Source organism: Coptis chinensis, chromosome 3 (assembly GCF_015680905.1).
Source record: "Coptis chinensis isolate HL-2020 chromosome 3, ASM1568090v1, whole genome shotgun sequence".
NCBI classification, from domain to species: domain Eukaryota; kingdom Viridiplantae; phylum Streptophyta; class Magnoliopsida; order Ranunculales; family Ranunculaceae; genus Coptis; species Coptis chinensis.
The window spans coordinates 72,683,368-72,705,643 of record NC_141458.1 but is presented as its reverse complement, the minus strand read 5'-3'; the positions used below and the strand labels follow the sequence as shown (position 1 = coordinate 72,705,643).

The 22,276-nt window shown below is 33.7% G+C and overlaps 1 protein-coding gene, 2 long non-coding RNA genes and 1 pseudogene across 3 annotated transcripts; 3 read left to right on the top strand and 1 right to left on the bottom strand.

Moving 5' to 3' along the window:
- Window positions 1–287: 287 nt before the first annotated feature.
- Window positions 288–8,613, top strand: LOC147510716 (uncharacterized). The gene is given in 12 exon segments (XM_086598225.1): window positions 288–533; window positions 612–681; window positions 1,251–1,755; window positions 1,911–2,002; window positions 2,098–2,349; window positions 3,505–3,581; window positions 3,694–4,485; window positions 6,474–6,816; window positions 6,860–7,424; window positions 7,526–7,938; window positions 8,016–8,225; window positions 8,294–8,613. Coding segments are annotated over 12 exon segments (3,885 nt in total).
- Window positions 8,614–12,858: 4,245 nt separating this feature from the next.
- Window positions 12,859–13,617, top strand: LOC147510715 (uncharacterized). The gene is made up of 3 exons (XR_015216855.1): window positions 12,859–12,995; window positions 13,198–13,480; window positions 13,555–13,617. It is a non-coding gene; the product is annotated as an uncharacterized LOC147510715 (long non-coding RNA).
- A 52-nt stretch (window positions 13,618–13,669) lies between these two features.
- On the top strand, window positions 13,670–14,638 carry LOC147510714 (uncharacterized). Its single transcript, XR_015216854.1, has 3 exons — window positions 13,670–13,777; window positions 13,873–13,954; window positions 14,220–14,638. It is a non-coding gene; the product is annotated as an uncharacterized LOC147510714 (long non-coding RNA).
- Window positions 14,639–17,118: 2,480 nt separating this feature from the next.
- On the bottom strand, window positions 17,119–22,276 carry LOC147510713 (uncharacterized; annotated as a pseudogene).

Sequence of the window (22,276 nt, the reverse complement as noted above, 5' to 3'; positions counted from 1 at the left end):
TTTTTATGAGGTATATTCTGTTTCCAGCCCTAACCTTCTCTATGTTAACCTACTATTCTATTTGACTCTACACCTCCACTCTTTCAAGTGGACTTTTCTCTGTGGTTGTGAAGTTGTCATGGTACACAATACCTTATGATATTAGTTCATATACCTTCTCCTCTTTTTGTTGAGTTATGTTATACACTAGCACAAACATTGCGGCAGATAAACACTAATTGATTGATTTTGCAGGCACTTATCCAGTTTTAAGCAAATCAGAATGTAAACTTAATCGATCTAATCGAATGAGTTATTTAGCGGACAAAAGGAAAAGGTCTCTTGGTATTGAGTGTATGCAAAATCAGGAAAGAAGTGAATTAATTAAAACAATTTCCAAGGAAAAAAGAACTGACCTGAAGAAGAAGAGGAAAAAATCCGTTGCTGCTGACTTTAATGAGTCTATATCAGTAGACGAAGATTATTATTCACAAATGAGGAGTAGTGAATCAGATGGTGATGAAGAAGACATATCAAATGAAACTGAACATAAAGTAATATTTTCAATATATTTTAATTTTTTATTATGATAAAAATTCCTAAACAAATTTATATGTTTGTGTTTAACACAGGAAATTGTCATGAAGCCTGGAATTTTGGAAAGCCAAAGTTTATGTGTTCGTTTTGTGGAGCAATACTTTGGTATGAAGAAAGGGTTGGTAGAACAAAACAGACCAAGAAACCACAGTTTGGAATATCTTTGCCTACATGGAAAAGTTCAGCTTCCTCTTTTAGGCGATGCACCTCCATTCCTAAACCAAATACTAGATTCTCAGGTGGTTCAATGTCTACAAATTACAGAGAAAACATGAGGGCGATAACACGATGTTTTCTTTCACATCAACTGGGGAGTGGTCGATAAAAAAATAAACAATGGTAGGGGACCATATGTTTTTAAGATCAGCGGACAAAATCATCACAAAATTGGTTCCCTGCTACCAATTCCATGTACACTTCCTAAATTTGGGCAGTTATACATATATGATACAGCTAATGAAGTACAATACCCTCTTCAAAATATTTTAAAATATTAGATTCTTAGATATTAGGATATTAGATTTTTTTTTATTGGCTAGGATATTAGATTTTTTCCGTAAATATGATTTTCTTCAATGAAAAATTGAGCAAATAATTAGTCATTTGAATTTTCGTAATAATTCTGTTTTTACATGTTTTTTATGAGTTAATTTGGTTTTTTCCCTTTGTGGCAGGCCAGACTCCTAAATTTGGGCAGTTATACATATATGATACAGGCAACGAAGTGCAAAATAGATTGAACTCTTTTAGTAAGAAGATTGAAAAGAAGAAACCGTTGGATCCAAACATTATAGCAGGACTCATTAGTATGTTAAATGAAAACAACAGAATAGCTGAGACTTACAGAATGGCGAGAGATCGTCTTGAAGAATCTAAAACCGCTGATGTTAGTATAAGACTCATTAGCACAAGAGGAACTGATGGAAGGCTCTACAACTTACCCACTTCTAATGAGGTAGCTGCTCTCATTGTTGGTAATGGAGATGAATCTCAAGGTCACCGTGACATTATTGTTGACAAAAAAGGATATGGCTTAAAGAGAATTGATGAAACTTTTCCAAGTTTTATGTCAATGCAATATCCTCTCTTATTTCCTGACGGAGCTGATGGATATGTGCCTGAAACCAAGTACAGAAATGGTAGTAAAGTGGGTAAAAGACAACATGTTACCATGAGAGAGTACTATGCATTTAGAATGCAAATGAGAGGAAATGAAGGGCTAACAATACTCAAAAGTAAACGATTGAAGCTACAGTTTTGGGTAGATGCATACACTGCTGTTGAAGAGATGAGGCTTTCATGGGTTAGAAATAACCAACATACTATTCGTGCAGAATTGACCAAGGTTTGGTTGATGTTGTTGTTTCTGGGGACACTAAACCTGCATCTGTTGGTAGGCGGTTAGTTTTACCATCATCTTTTCCAGGTAATTAACTTTATTGAAATCCCCAAAATTCACTTACAAGTTTTAAAAATGAATTTATAATGACAAATGATTAGTTTTACTATTGTCTTTTACAGGTTGTCCAAGATATATGGTACAAAATTATCAGGATGCCATAGCCATTTCCAGATGGGCTGGAACTCCTGACATTTTTACCACATTTACTTGCAACCCCAAGTGGTCTGAAATTCAAATAGCATTGGACAAGGTTTCTAAGGGACTAAAACCTGAAGATGCCCCTGATATTGTTGCTCGGGTATTTGAAATAAAACTGCACGAGTTAATGACTGATTTGCAACGGCGTAAATATTTTGGTAAAGCTTGGGCAGGTCAGTCTTTATAGTTAAATGTTTTCACATAAGTTTTAAATGTCAATGACCCTACTTTTGAAAAGTTAAACAATAAATATGTCCTAACTCAAACACATTTAGTCAAGCTCCTGCACTATCCTGACTTAGCATAGAAAACAACATAAATAACCATGGACTTAGCATTCATGTAACGCCACACACACATACACCAACCAAACACAAAACAGTACAATGTTTTCTTTATTTCTTTTTACTTTTTACCTGTTGCACATGTTCTTTGCAATGTTTTTTGCCATAATTTAGTAGATGTTATAGTTGATTTAGTATGTGTTTACCTGGTCACGAAATGGGATTGCCTTCTTTTTACCAAAATCAAATTCTTTAGGATTATAGTGAACATTGGAATCAAATAAGGGAAAAAGAAAAATCTTCAACCTGAACAAATGAACAACATTTGTTGAATTCTTTTATATTCTTTGCTATAATTACCTTAGCACACGCCTTTGCTAACCCATCAAACGTGACATATTTATCTCCTGAGATATTGAAGATTTGATTGCTTGCTTTCTCATTACCAAGAACCTGAATAAAGGCAGTGGCCAAATCCTGTAACAATTAAATAAAAATAAAATAAGAAGTAGTTATAGTTGTAAATTTGAATTGTACATTATACTTGAGATAAAGATTTTAATCTTTTAACTTTAACATGGCCAAGTTATGCTTATTTGAACCCCCAATTGGGATTTGAATTGGACGACCAGCTTTCAATCTTTCTGGAACAGTAAAATAATGTCCTGAAAACATGTGCCATAGATTGCATCTGAGCAGGACAACTGTGATTGTTAAGGGATATTTCCCTAACGTAAAGGCTCTTTAGTGTATCTATTGGAAACTGAAATATGAGAGTTGTCCATTTTGCCTAGGACTTACTTTGCAGTATCATACTCAAAATAGATGCTATACTAAAATCCATACTTTCCTATAGTTTCCAAAAAAAATGTTTTTTTGCATAATTTGGTAGTTAATGCCCTGTTTGATTTAATGATCTTTTCTTATACCTAAAAGCTTACCTTATATTCTTTTATTGTCTTTTTTCTTTGTTTTTGCAAAGAATATACACAATAGAGTTTCAGAAAAGAGGATTACCTCATGCTCATATATTGCTTTTCTTAGATAATGGTTCCAAGCCCAAGACTCCTGCTCAGATAAATAAGTTAATATCAGCCGAGCTTCCTGACCCAAAAGATAAAGTTATGTAGTTATCAAGTAGCTTACCGCTTTATGATACACGGACCCTGTGGAGATAAAAATCCAAGCTCACCATGTATGTTGGAAAATAAATGTTCTAAACACTATCCGAAGGCTTTTAGCAGTGATACTACAATTGATCACAATGACTTCACCGTTTATATGAGAAGAAACAACGGTCGTAAAGTCACGGTTAAAGTGTTTGATAAGACTGAGGAACTGGACAATAGGTGGGTAATACCACATAATGTCGATTTGTGTGTTAAATTTCAAGCACACATAAATGTTGAGCATTGTAAAAAGGCAAGGTCGATAAAGTATCTTTTCAAATATATTAACAAGGGCAAAGATAGAACCACTACTTTTATTGTTGAGAATGTCGCAACAGATGTAGACACGGGGAAGCAAATCATTCGAGATGTAGACGAAGTTGGACGTTTTCTTGATTGTCGTTATCTTTCTGCTTCTGAAGCATGTTGGAGATTATTGAACTTTGAAATTCAATACAGAGACCCAAGTGTAGAAAGGTTGCCATTTCATCTTGAAGGAGAACAAATTGTCTACTACGGTGACAATGATTTACCAGAAGAAGTCATCAAACGCGAGAAAGCTTCAAAAACAAAATTTATAGAATGGTTTAAAGCCAATGCCATGTTTCCATCTGCTAGAGAACTTACTTATATGGAATTTCCCACTAAATGGGTTTGGCAAGTCAATGACAGAGTGTGGACTCCTAGACGGGGAAAGGGTAAAAGAAAGATCGGCCGTGTTTACTATGCTCACCCTACATCAGGGGAGAGATTTTACTTACGGATGTTGCTTAATATTGTCAAAGGTCCTAGAAGTTTTGCAAAAATCAGGACAGTCAATGGAACTATTTATCCTACTTTCAAAGCAGCGTGTGAGGTAACTTATGAAATTTTGTTTTCGTATATCATTATAATTGTTGAATCTTGGGAAGTTAAACAACATAATCATGTCAACACGTAGTTATTTCTAGATGAATATAATTTAAATGTCATTTTTACCATGCTATATTGTTGAATTACTGTTTACCAAAATATAATTTAACTGTTTACCACACACACACTGATAGACTCATTGTACTAATATAAGCTTTTACATCTTCTAAATACTCAAAAGGGAGACAACACAATTGTATCAGCTTTAAGTGGTTCGACTTGAAAGTCACATTACCAGAGATGAACCCCATAGCTGGGTATTAATTGAGGAGTCTAAGCCACTGCACATTATCAAATGAATATCCTAATACATAAACTTAGTATCTAGGCCTGAATTAATTAGAGTCTTCTGTCTTCACAATGAGAAATATATAAAAAGAATGTAAAGAAGAAAAAATAAAAGACTCACCGGAACATATGAAGGTTGCAACTTGGATGTAGTCAAATACCTCCTAAAGTAAGGAAAAGTGGAGGTGAAAGCCATTTTAGTCGGTACTCTCCAGGTTGCCTCCATTCCTGTCTCATGTAAACCATGGTCTTACAGGCTATTCAAAAGCACTAGAGAGAATGTTTTGCACATTACATACATAAAGTTCTTATTTCAATATAGAGAGAACAACATTCATATATAATGTAGAAATAATTGCATGTATAAGAAGTAGCAGGATTCTAAATCAATGACCGCCAGCGTGCATCTTGGGATTCATGCACTCACAATGAACATGATATACGTAGAAGAAACCAAAGCAAGTATGGGCTGACGCATATGTGGAAGTAAGTTAGTAGTGTTCATCCATACCCCGGTTTGGACCTGTTGATTGGCCCTGCTGACAAGATGAAGGCCTACCCTGGTCCCGTCTTTTGTAAGAAGATTTAGCAAGCTTTTTTGGATTATGTGTGTTTGCATTGGTGGGGGTGATGTTTGTGGGTTTCTAGAACTTACCCTACCTTTAACCCAAAGCTCAGGCAGGTTAAGGTTGAACTGAGAAAGGCAGTCCATCCGCTCATTAGGTCATCACTCATCACTAAGTATCCTGTTGCTTCCTTTGGCGACAACACATTTCTTTTAGCGTTGGAGTCATGACAACAAAGTAAAATAAAGTAAAAGGAATAGATATGACAACAAAACATGGTAAATCATGTTTAGCTTAATTTAGTAACAGAAAACAGGATTTCTTGCAAGCAAAAAAAATTCAAGTAGAACGGGTCACAAATGTAAGTCTATTTATAGGCAGAAACTGACAAATGTGTGTATTAATGGGGAAAAAAGGAAATAGTTTTTCATTACTTATTGCTTGATTAGCAATAACCCGAGCACATGATGTCTTCCCTAAGGAAATGGTGTTTGGTTACTTACTGCTTGATTAGCGATAACCCAATCACATGATGTCTTCCCTGTCCCTACAACTCACATTTGCAAGTTTAAGCTGCTTTAGACGCTAGATAACTAGAAGGAAAATTTTAAATATATATAGATTACTGTTAAAACATGAAGTTTAAATTAAACTGGCAGCAGTAACTCACATTTGCAAGTTTAAGCTGCTTTAGACGCTAGATAACTAGAAGGAAAATTTTAAATATATATAGATTACTGTTAAAACATGAAGTTTAAATTAAACTGGCAGCAGTTATTGGAGGGAGTAGGGTAACAATTACAAAACATTTGCTAAGAGACTTTTGTGCCAAGATTTCGTCTTAAGAGTGTGGATAGGTTGGCTGAGACGGTGGAAGCACTTTTGGAGGAGCATACTTAATCCGACAATAAAGAAAAGGGACTCTCCTAAAACTTTTACAAATAAACTTAGGAAACACATACACACTTAGATTTGTTTTTTCCTGTTGTCTATTTTGAAAATCTCCTAAAGTTAATATATGCTGAATTTTAATTTTAAACTATACATATTTAATTATTCAATTAAATTTACCTGCCAGGCACTAGGTTTGCTCGATGATGACAAAGAGTGGGATGATGCACTAAAAGAAGCTAGCGGATGGTTATGTCCTAAAGCATTGCGAGAGCTGTTTGTGACGTTAATGTTGATGTGCGAGATATCATTTCCTGAAAAACTATGGGAAAAACATCACCAGGCATTAGGAGATGACATGTTATTTCAGTATAAAAGAATCAATGGAAATCAGACATTGATTTTATCAGAGGAGAAAATAAAGAACTACACTCTATGCGAGATTGAAAAAATCATGCTCAGAAGAGGTAAAACTTTGGCAAAGGTCAATGACTTCCCATTTCCAAATATGAAAGACCAGATGCCAACTGGTAATAGACTGATCGCTGCCAACTGGTAATAGACTGATCGCAGGAGAACTTGACTATGATTGTCATTCACTACGTGATGAATACATTAGAATGCATGAAGTTCTTAATACTGAGCAGCATGAAGTATTCCAATTAGTAACCCAAGCAGTATATTCACAGAATGGAGGTGTGTTTTTTGTTTACGGCAGTGGAGGAACCGGAAAGACGTATCTATACAAAACTATCATCTCAAAGCTAAGATCTGGAGGTAAAATTGTTCTTGCAGTTGCCTCTTCTGGAATAGCATCACTACTCCTACCAGGTGGGCGAACAGCACATTCTAGGTTCAATATTGAAATTCCTACCAGTGAAGAGTCGACATGCAAAATCTCAAAATAGGAAGAACTGGCGAAGCTAATACAAAAAGCAGATCTTATTTTATGGGATGAAGCTCCAATGACTCATAGGCACGGATTCGAAGCTGTCGACAGAACTTTAAAAGACATAATGGATGAAAATAACAAATATTTTGGCGGCAAAACATTTTTAATGGGTGGAGACTTCAGACAAATTTTGCCAGTTATTCCAAGGGGTAAAAGAGGTGACATTGTTGACGCTTCAATAAACAGGTACCATTTTGAATATATCAAACAATCTTAATTTTATCAAATAATTCATTTAGTAACCTTGAACAATTTTTAATTTTGCCATTTTTAATTCTATTTGACAGGTCTAAAATCTGGGGAGAATGTAAAGTTTTTCATCTGACTCAAAACATGAGATTAAAAAGTGACAATGTTGATCCAGAAACAACTAGCTCTATAGAAGATTTCAGTAAATGGGTTCTAGATCTAGGAGACGGAAAGTTGCCAGCAATTTCTATGGAGAACGATATCGAGCCAACATGGATACATATTCTAGATGATCTTCTTATTCCTGAATCAGAAGACTCAATTAAAGATATTGTTTCAAATATTTATCCAGATTTTGCAAACAATCACGGTTCTGTAAAGTACCTCAGGGAAAGAAGCATTTTGGCCCCAAAGAATGAAACAGTTGATGAAATCAACTCATACATTATTTCATCAGTTCCAGGAGATTTACAGAGTTACTTGAGTGCAGACACACTTTGTCCTATAGAAGGTTAGCACGTTAAAAAAAGTAGTTATATAAATAACTATTTTTAACTTTTATTATCTTATTACTTCGTTGTTTTACAGGAAAGTCTGCTGAACAGGACGTTCTCTTTCCTACAGAATTTTTGAATACTCTTCAGTTTTCTGGATTACCAAACCATAGCATTGAGCTAAAAGTTGGTGTTCCTATAATGTTAATGTGGAATTTGAATCAGAGTGCGGGGCTTTGCAATGGAACTAGGCTGATTGTGATAAGGATGGGATCCAAAGTTATTGAAGCAAAAATTATAACGGGTAAGAAAATACCTGATCCAATAAATATTTGAAACTTTATAATCATATAAGCAAATTCATAATTACAGGTACAAACATAGGTGAACCTGTCTATATTCCAAGAATTGTCCTATCTCCAACTGACACAAAGTGGCCATTTGTCTTCAAGAGGAAACAATTCCCTATCAAAGTGTGTTACGCAATGACAGTAAACAAGAGTCAAGGACAAACTTTCAACCATGTTGGTGTTTATTTACCACGTCCAATTTTCACACATGGGCAGTTATATGTTGCTGTTTCGAGAACGACATCTAGACAGGGGCTAAAATTTCTAATCAAAAGGGATGATGACGAGCCAAAAGGATATACACAAAACATTGTGTATAGAGAAGTTTTTCAAGCAATCTGAGGAAGGTACTGTATTTCAAACAAAAAATACTTTATGGTGTTTCTTAACTTTTTAATAACTTATCCTTACTATGCTTTTGGTCTTCTTTAATGCAGGAGAACCTTATAGGGGATATGAGGTAGTTGATTTAGTCCAAGAAAGTTCATTACAACTTCTATGTTGCTTTAAGTGGTGTAGCCTTTTTACTTGGTTTTCTATATGAATTTTGAATCTACCATTATTATTAAGTTAACTATTTTGGTGTTTATATATTCTTTGTATTTCCATTTTTTTGTTTTCCCAGTGGTTTTTTTGGTCTGTTGGAGACGATGATATATTTAATTATCAATGTTTCTTAACCTAAACAAGAAACACAAAAGGATTGTCTTAGTTGCTTAATGACCAGGTCTTAGGTGATTCCACATTAGATATTGCAGTTGGAAGACTTGGAGGTGGTGGAGAAAAATTAGGATTTGGAAGCTTGGTTGATTGCTAACCTGTAGAAACAAGACAACTTAAAATAGAAAGAGATGCCAACATTTTAGGACTTGACATCCGAATTCTGCTGTTGAAATATTCAATATCAAATAATTGACGACATGTGATTCATCCAAGACTAGAAACTGTAATTTACCGACAGAGCAAAAGGAAGAAACTTCGTTTAAAGGACATCACAGAGCATGATAGCACCAAGGCCATATTTATGACAGTCCCAGGCAAAAGAGCAGCAGCAGCAGTTTTGTTGAACCAACAGGTTTTAATTAGTACATGGAGCAGCAGCCTTTAGGAAGAAAAAACTTTGCAGAGGTGTCATTATTTTGGCCTGTAACTTGACATGACTCAGGGTTTCATAGTACCTAGGTACAATATAAAGAGACAGTCGAAAAGTGCTCCCTAATAAGATACATTCATGTCATGATAGAGTGTCTAGGAGAATTCTAAGTTTTTAAGTATGATGTTGGGATTTCCTACTTTTTATTTTGAATAAATCACATAGTAACTATTTGATGTTTTTGGTAGCAAAAAAATCTTCAATAGCTCGCAATGTTTGTTATTCCCCAGCTCGCCTGTCTGATATAAGTACTTGCTCCCATACTGAATCTCTTTACTTCTATTTCCCTTTTTTGGTTAGTTGTTGTTATTGACAAACTATCTAATTTGCAGACCGTAATACTTGGTAAGAAAGACCACTCTTTTGGCGTTTCTTAAGGTGGATGGCATAGCCCAATCATAATTCATAACAGGCAGTCTGATTTTCTTGAGATATAATGGCTTGATCTGCTATGACTTATGTATCGCTTCGACTGTCATAGAGGAATAGATGTGTGTGTTAGACTCCAAATTTGGTTTAAATATCCCTTTGTCCTCAGTTCTCACCCGTCATAGAAGCTCTCAAGTTGGAAATTAATTTATTACTTTCTCGACAATGTAGGATTCTATATGTTTACATGTTGAAACTATATGGTTAGGATTTTCCAGTTTTGGGACTTTTGGCCGCTACATATATGGTTAAACTAAGTTGAAACTTGAAACATGAAACGAAGAGCGATACAACTTTGAAAATGACTAACAATTTCCTTTAAGTGATTCTCTATTACTATTAATGTTTATCCGTTCAACGAATCTCTAACTAAATCTTACAATTTTAATAGGACTCTATTACTGCTTACAACTTAAGTATGAATACGGCACAAATCACACCTGAATGTCCAACTTTATCAAACTCGGATACAATATTATAACCAACAGAATCTCTAACTAAATCTTATCATCTAACTAAATCTTACAATTTTAATAGGACTCTATTACTGTTAATGTTGTTTTTTAGTAGGACTCTATTAATATTAATGTTTATCTGTTTTTCTACTCAATCAGTTCAACAAATCAACTTAATACTAAACCTATATAAATCCATCACGATTATATAACATAAAGCACTAAAAAAAAAGGAGCCTACCCTACAAATTCAAAGGTAAATTCTGAACTATTCAAAAGTACCCTACAAATATTGTTTTGCCTTTTTTGTGTTTGTCATGACCCCAATTATTCTTGCGTCTTATCAGTCCTATTTCATGTAAATCCTGCTCGATTGAATGCTTGAATTTCAAATAGTAGCAGTACTTACACGTTTATTTAGCAACACTAAGTTCATATATCTTATAATGATTGTTTATATTTTTCCAAAATTTGATTGTCTAAGCAATTAGTTACATTCTAGAATCAGTAAAAGTGGATGACGGTGGATTGATACCAGTGAAAATGCAAAGTCATCATAAATTATTTTCATAATTATTGATTTTGGTTCCTTTATTTTGTTTAGATATCGAGTTGCAGAAGAGGCGAGCACGTTAGCAGAATATTGCAAAAGGTATGATAATGGGTTCTTTTGATCCCATGAATCGATTTATGATTTATGATTTATGATAAAGGTATATATTTGTGTGTTATCGATGGTGTTTGGTTTTACATATTTGTTGTTTTAAAATAAGTTTTTCCCTGTTCTATTTGTGTTATTTTATTTACTCTACTCGGCCAATCTCACATATACAAGTAATTGAATCAATAGGTTCTTAGAAGTCGAATGAAGTTTATTTATATCCTTCTTGAGATCTAACAACTGCATCACCTTTTACAAGGGGTTGTTGCTTGGTAATGTGAGTCTCCTGTTAGAAGTAGAGGTGTACAGCCCTAAAAGGACCGTACTTAGTTTTCATGGTCTTGGTACAAGCTATTGTACTATGTACTTAGTAACCTAGATGTGCCATGTGAGATATACTTCAGACAGGCCTTATAAGATCTTATCTTAGATAGAAATTTCCTATTCAACTATCCTTTTTATTGCTTTGTTATTAACACACATAACTCTATGAATGATACGTGCTTTAGTAGTCATGGATGAGATACACACTTTGCTTACCATAATAATACACCATTTAACGTTTTACTTGGATTTGGTTTCAAATATGTAGAAGTCATCATTGTACTTGGATTTGGTTTCAAATATGGAGGGCTTTTTTGTTTATTTATTTATTTCAAAGACACCATATATTGTCAAATAGTGTTGATTAACAATAGGTTCATGCCTTCATGGTTTATCAGATTGTTAGCTTTGAATATTAGGTTCATTTTTTCCACTTTGAAACATCTGATTTGTTACACAAATGTGTCTCAAGAGCCAATATTGATTATGCATGTACAACAGTCAGCTCTGTACAAGCAAGTTTACTCTTTCGACATGATCGTCTCAAATCTGCATATATGATTGTTTGTCGATGTACATGTAAAGATTCTTGCACAATAGTTCTAATTATTTCTATGTTAATCACTCCAAAGATGCAAGGGTAATGGATGTACATGTTAGTATATTCTTCAAGCGTAATGCAAGCATCCATTACAGTTAATCACTCCACCTGTGAAAGAATTTTGTGTGTTTACTATGCTAGAAAATTTTGGTTGAAGTTAAACATTATTGAAGAATATTTATTGTTTTGTGTAGCACCTTTCAAGTAAGGTTCTACTGTTTATTTTCCACTGACATTTTTTATGTTGTTATTGTTTATTATATTAAAATATGTAGAATCTTTAAATATATCTGTCCACACAATGCACATAATGTTAATTGGTGTGTGTGTGTGTGTGTGTCATTGGTGGCTTTATATTTTTCACTAAGTTTGGTTTAAGTATTTACACTTTATAAGACGACAGCCTAAGAATGGAAGCATCTGATGTATATTGGTTGTGGAGATTTAAGACTAAATGATAAACAAAAACAATATGATTAACCACCATTATGTAGCCAGTGTAGATCAGTTATGTAGTTTCTGAATTTTTGCATGATTAGCCACTATTTGGTACGAATAATACTTTACCGTTCTATCTATGTGGGAGCATTGACTATGTTAATTTTTTCTTGGCTAGTAACTTGGCACTTTAAAGTACTTTGAGTTAAATTGGTCGTGTTAACGGTATGTAGCTGATAATATATTTTTTGTTATACTTTTCATATTTGTTTCGGCTATGTTATATTTGTTTAATATGCTCAATTTTGGGTTTCACCACTTTGTTATTTGGCCGAGGTATATAAGAATATGAGTATATTATCTAATCGGATCTATGATTATTTATTGGTATAACGTGACTAAATAATGATACATATATATATATCCATGTATACATCTCAATAACCTGAGCTATGTTTGAAAAAACACATGGATGAAAGGACTAATGTAGAAGCCCTTTTTATGCTATAGAGATTAGACGATATGGCGAGGAAGTGCAAGACTTTGGACGAGCTTAACCTTTACTCACCATCTTGCAAAATAATAACACGAGTAAGCAGAATGTGGATAGCAAGGTATAAAGAAAAAGTTTTTAGAATTGAGATGATATTGATTGATGAAAAGGTAAAAGTTATTTGATCTAATTTTACTATTAGAGTCAAGTCATGATATGTTTTCAATATATTATTGTTTGCAATTTATTGTCATTCTTGAACATAAACAGTTTACTATCTCTCTTAAATTTTATCCATAAATATTCAATTAATAGCATGTTTTTTTCCCCTGTATTTTCTAACATATTTGTATTAAAACCGTGTCATTACAGGAAAATCAAATTCACGCTAAAATCGACAAGGAAATCCAAAACTCCTTTGAAAAAATAATCAAACAAGGAGAAATTTATTGTTTTGAAAATTTTGAGGTTAAGGCAGCAAAATTTCAATATGAGCCAGTGAGGGCCAACTTCACCATTTCCTTTAAAAAAGATACAGTTGTAACTGTTTCAAAGGAAGATGGAAAAAAATTCAGACAATACAAGTTTTCATTTGTTGATTTTGAAGAATTCATGCAAAAAAAAGAAGACTACGTCAATGCATTCAACACAGTTGGTATGTTACTGATTGAATAATGTTATTTTCCAAAAAAAAAAAATTATGTACTAATATTAATTTGAAAAAACCAGATTTTATCGGACTTTTGACAAAAGTTTCAACACAAAGCCCATATGGTTTCAGGGAAGTCACACTAATTATTACTAATTATTTTAATTACTAATTATTTTTACAGGAACTATGAAATCAGGATTGCTTTATGGGGTGAAGAATCCAAAAGATTTGCAAACCTAAAGAATTTGGATGGAATTGTCATTGTTATTTTATCATCACTATATATGAAAAGAATCGGAAGTATGCAAATATTTTTATATCCAATTTGATCTATTTAAATTATTTATTACTAACTATTATCTAATCTTATTATTTCTTTATATATGTGTTCGCAGGGCTTTTTAAAGCAACAGTCACATCTGCAACTCAAATATACTTGAATTTGGATATACCTCAATCAAATTAGATGAAAAAGCGGTAAAATAGTATAAAAAGCTGACTTAAGATTTATGAATGCATACTATATTACTGTACTAATTTTTTCTCATCATCATGCATATATAGTTTGAGTTTGAAAAGAGAAATTAAGGTTTAGAACCTGAAGTTATGAGTTATTGCTTATGAAGCTAAATGCTTTTAAAATGGCCTGTATATTCATCTACCAATAGCTCGAATAGATAATAAGCTGTTTTTTTCTTACTTCTTTTAGTAATATTTATGCAAACCAACTGTTTTGATGCAGCTTTGATACCGGTAACTTTAAAGTACAGTTTGAGGTAGACAAAGAGGGTGAACCTACTACAATTTCTGAACTACTTAGTAAAGATAGGGTAACCATATCTGACCTAATTCAATTAGGTAGAAATAGATGCAACCAGGTTAGTCTGAAATAAAGATTCTGGAAGAGATTTAAAAAAAATAGTATTTTATGTTTTTTATACTGATACATAAATCATTTTATTTGTAGCATAAGTCATTTACTTGCAAAGCAAAATTTATAAAGCTTTTTGGAAATCGTTGGAATTACAAATCTTGCCAATTCTGTACTATCAAACATGTGGAAAACGGGGATGAGCCATACTGCAAGGATTGTAAAACTACTTACAATAAACCATCTGAGAGGTAAACAAATTGAAATTTTAAAATCAAATTATGTTTATATGTTACTAATCTGATCAGTTATGTTCTCTTTATACACAGGTACTATCTTAAACTTTGTGTGCAAGATGAAACAAATCAAACAAAGATTTGTTGTTTTTGGAAATAAAGCGAAGACATAGTGCAAAGAACCATTTAACAAAATTAAAAAGATGAGTTTAAAGGCAAGTATATATACAATTTTTATTGATACCAAGTAAATTTTTTTAGAAATTTATATTAATGCATTTTTATTTCTACAATCCAGGCAATAGTTGGGATGAAATTAGAGAAGAATTAGAGAAAAACACTGGAAAGACATACATCTTCAAAGTTGTGATAAACGAAAGTACAAGATGCATGAAATCTATCCAACATTCAGTGTAAACAATATCTTGGAAGAAAAAATGGATAAGGAAAGCATAGAAGAAACCCGACACAACAGACATTCAAATCATCGAAAGGTGTATTTATCTTTTAAACTAACTTCCTTTACAATCATTGGTCAAATATTTTCATATTTAAATTTGTACATGCCAAAAATACAGGGATAATGGAGCAAATAAAAAGAAAAATAAAAACAAGAATCCTACAGATGAGGTCTCTCCAACAAAAAAAAAATCGGAAAACTCCAGAATCAAAGGTATTGTGTTCAAAATATTATTTAAACAATTTGATGTAACTTTTAAATTACAAAATAACTTACTTTGAAAAACTTTTCATTCAATATGCAGAACAATGATTTGGAATAGATGCCGACAATTTAGTTTGATGCAGCATGATTTGTAGCCAATATGTTATTCGAATAATGACCAACAATTCATTTGGAAGATATTAGATTGTTTTCGTATGTATGACTTTCTTCAATGAACAATGGAGAAAATAAGTTGACATTTGAATTTTCTTAATAATTCTGTTTTTACATGTCCTTTACGAGTTAATTTGGTTTTTCTTCATTATGTGAATGCTATTACGATTTCAAACTTATTTATGTAAATACTATTACGATTTCAGATATTTAATAGTTGGAATAAATGAAAAAACAAAAAAAAAAGGATAAATCAAATCGGAGAATACTCTAACAATGAAAAAAGAAAGAAAAGGGGTTAGTTAGAATTACCTTATCCATCAGTACATTGCCTATGTTTCATCTTCTAGCTTTCTAAGCTATTCTAGATTTCCTTTTTAGAATTTTGCCATTTTCTTCTGCTTGGATCCTAACTTGCATTCATGGCGACGAAAAAAGAAGCCATCATACAAATTAGTGACAGCCACCACAACATTTCCCTTGATTGCGTTTTTTAGCATTAACAGGTACCTGCACAATGTCCACATTATTAGATACAAACACAACACACACACACATAACACAATTATGGTGGGATCCAATCATGTGGCCCTCATCCACCAATTGGAACATTACGGAGTGCACCACCTTTAGTCCAGTATCTCCTACATGTCTTACAAAAGTGGCGTGGCTGAGTGAGATTGTAGTTGTTGTAGTAGCAAAACTTGGTGTTGGCTGAATAACATCTTAGACACCTCAAATTTTCTGCAGAAGTCGTTGCAGTAGTAATAGTGGTGTTATTGGTATTAGTAGGTGTAGATGAACAATTAGATGGTGATGGTGTAGAAGAAGATATTCCTCCCAAAACTGCACCATGGAAAGACAGCTTTCTCTTTCCATTTTGTAACATCCACTGGCACCTTTACTGATACCTCATGACAGCATTGAGGACTGTACAGTTAACGGTTACACATACCTCAAAAGTCTCGAATCATTATAAACACATGGGCAATAGGACGTGATCCAAGCGTGTGGGACGATGCAGAGAAGTTCATCCCAGAAAGGTTTATCGGTAGTGATATAGAGTACAAGGGACATGACTTCCAATTTCTGCCTTTTGGTCAAGGAAGCAGAGGGTGCCCTGGAATGCACCTGGGTCTGAAAGTAGTGAAATTGGTTGTGGCACATGTACTGAACTGAACATAGATGAAGAGTTTGGACTTACAATACCCAGGACCAAACATCTATCTTTTTTATTTGAGGTTTTTTAATAATTCTACCTATCTTTGTTGCCACGGCTTTGTTGGTTCAGCTTTTCCACGTACAAAGTTAGAAGTACCTTATCCATTAATACATTGCTTGCATCCTCTGGCTTTCAAAGCTATTCTAGATTTCCTTTTTAGAATTTCTCCATTTTCTTCTACTTGGATCCAATATATTGTTTTCTCATCAAGAGCTGACCAGCAATCCTCATAGAAATATGGCAAGTGCGTCAACTTTAACTTGTATTCATGGCAAATAGCTAACATTCATGGTTTTCAATAAATTACCACGCAGGCCCCTATACAAACAACAAGAACTTAAGAAGTCAGATTACGCATAATGCCCATTCTGAGTAAGGCAAATTTGAGTAGCAAAAATGCTTACGGTATTGTAACACGCCATTCCAATATATTAGCCTCGAATTTCACCCGCTTAATGCTGGCTCATAGCAAGGTCACTGCAACAGATAGAAAAGCAAATATAAGAAATTGCAAACATCTCCGGTAATATGGTCATATTGCAGAGACGAGTAGTAGAGCCACTGCATACATCCATCAGACCAGAGCTTTATAAGTTTGAAATGTTTGAGTGCTTACTCAAATCACTCAACACAGTATCTGGTCTTTATGGTCATGTTGCAGAAACAACAAGTAAGACCTCTGCCTACATCCATGACCTTTAAAAGTTTAAAGTGTTTCAGGTAGGAGAGACATAATATCATCGTATTCAAGGACATACTTGAATCGGTTACAAACCTAAAGATTTTTCCTTTTCTTTTATTTACACCAACTAAAATTTAGAAATCAATAAAATGGTGCAACTAAAAACTAATGAAATGGTAAAGCACAAACCTGGCGCAATGCAGCATTGGCATTTTACTGCTGATTTTTCCCTGACCACTGAACAGCATCCATAATTACATCCCATAGAATGCGTACAACCTCAACATCAGGTACCTTAGCATCCTTAACACGTTGCTTCACAGTGTCAATGACTTTAGATATTTCAGTCTCCTCTGCTATCTGGGTGGTCAATGCAGATTTCATTTCCTTGAGTTTGATCTCAAATATTTTCTTCTCATTGTATTCGACCAACCCAGTCAGGCCTTCCTTGCTGAATAGAAATAGACATAACGCAACATAAAGCACAATTAAAACTCACTATATACAATACCATTACGACATCACATGAATAGTTTACTCCATAAACTTATTAATTTTCATCTCATTGGCTATTCCCTAATTTCATCATTTTAGGCATATAAATGGTATTCTGAAATGCACTACGAAAACAAAGATATGCTTTAATCTTCGAAAGGAACACTCACGTGAAATGCTCAGAGAAACCTTCAGGAAGATTATCCTTGAGTAGCGGTTGCATAACTGTCTCCGGGGGAAGTCCAGACAACTTCTGGGAGAATGTAAGGGCTGTGAAAATAGCAAGCTTCTTTCTTTCATTCTCTTCAAAAAGCTCCAATGACTGCAAGAATCATCGCATAACATTTTCGAGATTCTTTATGAGTAAAGGCCTCCTGCGCAAGATCTTCTGTAGGTAAAGAACAGAAGGCAAAATAGCTTCACATGTTGGCTCACAATCTATGACGTAATAGGTATGTCGCTCCCCTCATCGATTTTTGTAGTGCCGGGCCTCGTTTGGCCTCCTATGAAAACCACCTGCAGTTTCAAAACCATTAGATCCTAATACCACAATAACAATAAGAAACCATCAGCCCTTGAATAAAATGGCAAGATAAGAGAACAACATGTCCCCCTTGTGCTAATATAAGATAAAATAAATACTTAAGAGTCTTTTCTACTCAGTAAATAAACCACTTACTTGACCTAGCAAGTAGGTAGGATTACATAATCAAGACTACAAAGAGATTTTATATAAAAAGGACAAGAAAAGAGACTTGATCGCTTTTGTAGATATCTCAAAGAGGTGACATATCTACATGCTCATATATAGAGAGCTTTTACACCTGATTTTCTTAATTACTTTTTCTATTTATAAACTTTATGTTTTCCAGAAATAATCAGTGCCTGACCTTATGATTTTCTACTAAGGGATACAATTTCCAAGAAAATGATAACACAAAAGGATGGACATTGAGCTAATATGGATGCCGTTTACCATGACATTATTCTCATTACTGTCTTTATCGCTTGGTTGTTTCTTTCAAGGACTACTGAGATTCTTGAGGTCTTCCTCCTTGGCATACCAACTAGGTATCAGCCTTGATACATATGGATATAGGTATTTGTATGCAATTCTGATTGTGCCTTCCGCTACTCCGGTTACCAAACGAGATATATCTGCAGAGACAGGGAGATTTAAGTTGTTTATCAAAGATTCTAAGACAAAAGATGTGTGCAAGTCAATGCTATGTACAATCCTGAGAAATGTGTATTTGTTATTAGATATCTCTTCTCTTTAAATAGATTCCGACTTCAGTATATTTTGTAAAATAAGGTTAACCTTTGAGAAGCTTCCTTTCATCAGACAACTGAGATATAATGTAAATAACAGCTGCCGCCACTGATATAGTGCTCCTCCTGTAAACAATAAAAGAAACAGACCAGCTTTACATTTGAGGCAAAACATTGGTTAAAAACCACACCAAGAACAGTTCAACAAAACAAGGCAAATAAGCAGATAAATGAAACCTGCAAGGTGTAATAGATTTATTCCAGACGAACATCACATGTGAACCTAATATGCTGTGATTGGATGATTACTATTTGTCTCGAATTTCTACGAGAATGTAGACAAGTGTAGCTTAGCTCCGCCTACTTTTGTGATCCTGATTCTCTTATTAATATATTCTATTTACCAGTTATAAATAAAATAAAATAAGAAAACCCGGTGCTACCTTATATCAAGCTCCTCTCGATTTCTGAACCCGCTTCTTGGCGGCTTTTAATGATTGATTTGCCATGCCAAAATAGGAACGTAAACGCCTCGGAGATGAAGTGGGATTAGTTCTAAAGGCTGTCATTACAAACTTAAATTTCCATATTACAATAGAAAGCAAAGCATAAAAACAGGTATAATACGAACTAATAACTACAGAATAAATTGGAGAAAATCTCTTAATCTCACCGTAAAATCTCCAAAGATGTATAGCTCCCATCTCGACTGATTGACTCATCTTTACCTTCAATTGTTTCACAATATATTCTTTTGCTCGACTGACTTCTTTTTTTTTTTACTCCATTAGCAACCCATGAACATTTCTTTGTCCAGGATTTCCCTCCAAAATTAAACAAGCAAAAAATAAGTGAGAAAGTTTAACAAGAGTCACATTACTGTAAGTCCCCAGCCACTACAAATCTGACCCTTCAATGATGTTTAATAGTCAACTTCCAGGAATTGGACTTCTTTAGCTACCTTGGCAAGCAAAATTAAACAAGCAAAAAAGAAAAGAAAATATGCTTATTAAAGTATACTTTCTCAATACCTCAAATAATGTAGGTAGAGTTGTCTCAGATAGTCAAAGAGGGGCCAATAGGACCCGATAATGACATGAGGGCTGCAAGCAAATACAAAAGTAATTGTCAGTATATGTATGTAATCACACAAATCATGAAATTATTTAGAGAATTTGGACAAATTCTAATGAGCAGATGATAAGAAGAGGACATAAATTTCAAAGAAAAGCGGTGCTTTGGACAAAGTGACAAACTAATACATGATTATAACTGTACTCAAGTTACTAGACATCTTAGGTATCTAAAATAAGATGAATTGATATCAATACAAGAACAAACAGATGAGGGATAAGCCTTAAGGTCACCTCTCAAATACATATCTTACCAAGAAGATTGGAGCAATTTAGTTGAAAGGAAGCTGCGTGGGAAAAAGAGGTCGCAATTCAAATTTGAATTGAATTTGAGATACAAGACCCGCAATTTGTTCGGCCCAGGCCCAACAGTAATAGTATGCTTATGGGTTTCTAAACCCAATAGCTTCTACCTAATTAAAAAAATATATATCTAATTTAAAATAAGGTGATTTAGCTTTAGGCATAGTTCGGGATTTCGGAATTCCGATAAATCCAAATTCGACCCTATCACATTCGGAATTAAAAATTATTTCGGAATTTCAGAAATTTTGACTCTATATTCGGAATTCCGGAGTTTCGTTCAGAATCACGAACTATGGCTTTAGGTCGTCCCAATAATATGGGTATTTGCATTGGACCCAAGGTTTTACGTTTCTTAGCTTTAGGTAACCCTATCATTAGTTAACGATTCATTTACCAAGTTTGACCGTCTATTGTAGTGTGTCTGGTGTTATGCCTTTTCAAAATGCAACAACTACCCTTCACACGTTTTGCACGTGCCCACACTATAAAACTCAAAAACCAAATTTCAAAATACCCGACATGTGTCATAATCCATGCTCCTAATAGAGTGGATTATCTACCCGACATGTCGCTGTTCCAAAATATCAAAATTCAATAGATATACAAAACTAAAAACCTACGAAAAGTGAACTTCCAATCACTTAGTAAAACATAATCTATTAACCTAAAAAAACAATTTAACTACACATATCCAAAAACCAGGTAGCCTATTTTCTTCAACTTCTCTATTATTTACAATTATTTATTGACTTCATTTTATTATGTATATTGCAGATAATGGCGTATGAAAATTACAGCTTATGTAAAAAAAAAATGCTAAAGGAAATTCTAGAAGCAGGACTTAACATTCAACAAGATCCAGTCTACAACACAGAATTAGAGAGCGGACGATTCAAAAGCACTGTGACATTAAAGGTACCAAAAGACTTATTCTTTAACAATGAAGACGTCATAGTTAAAGAAATTGATGGAAGCCCAACATATTATGTTGCAAAAGCAGAGGATTCAGCAGCTTTTCACGCAATACAGTTTATAAAGGATGAACGTGACATGGAAATTGAAGACTTCAATTTCAAAGAACTTATGAAGAAAAGAATATAAATTGAAGAGAAACAGAATCAACTCGATATCCTCAAAAATATTATGCTAGATTGTTTGGTTGATGATAAACATAACAAAGAAAAAATATATTATCTCGAATAAAAAATTAAAGAAATGAACGGCATGTAGAGTTCCATAATAAAGAAAAGAAAACCATGAGGATTAGTACTTTAATACCAAAACTTTATTATGTTGGTCACATAGTATTTTTTTAATATCCGAGGTTTAACGCTTCTTATTTATGAAAGTTTGTAACTATTGAGTCCGTTAATTTTTAGTTTAAATTTATAATATTAGCACACTCGCTTTTCAAATTCGACTACTTCAAGTTATATTGTGTTCGATATCGAAAAAAATATAAGTCATTTGTCACCTTTGGAGCAGGTATTCGTATCATAGCATTATTTCGTTTGTTAACCTTCTAAAAGAAGTGAGTAATTGTAAATAAGTGGATGCACTGAACATTCAACAATGTAAATACTGGACAGTGTCTTCCAAATATTAATAAGATAGTGAGTTCCTCCTTCAGTATTCTAATGCCAAATACCAGATGATCTTTAAAAAAAAAACACCATTGGTAGTCTTGAAATAATTAAGCGATCGGAACATTCTTAGATGTCTAGATTAAATGGTGAAACCTCAT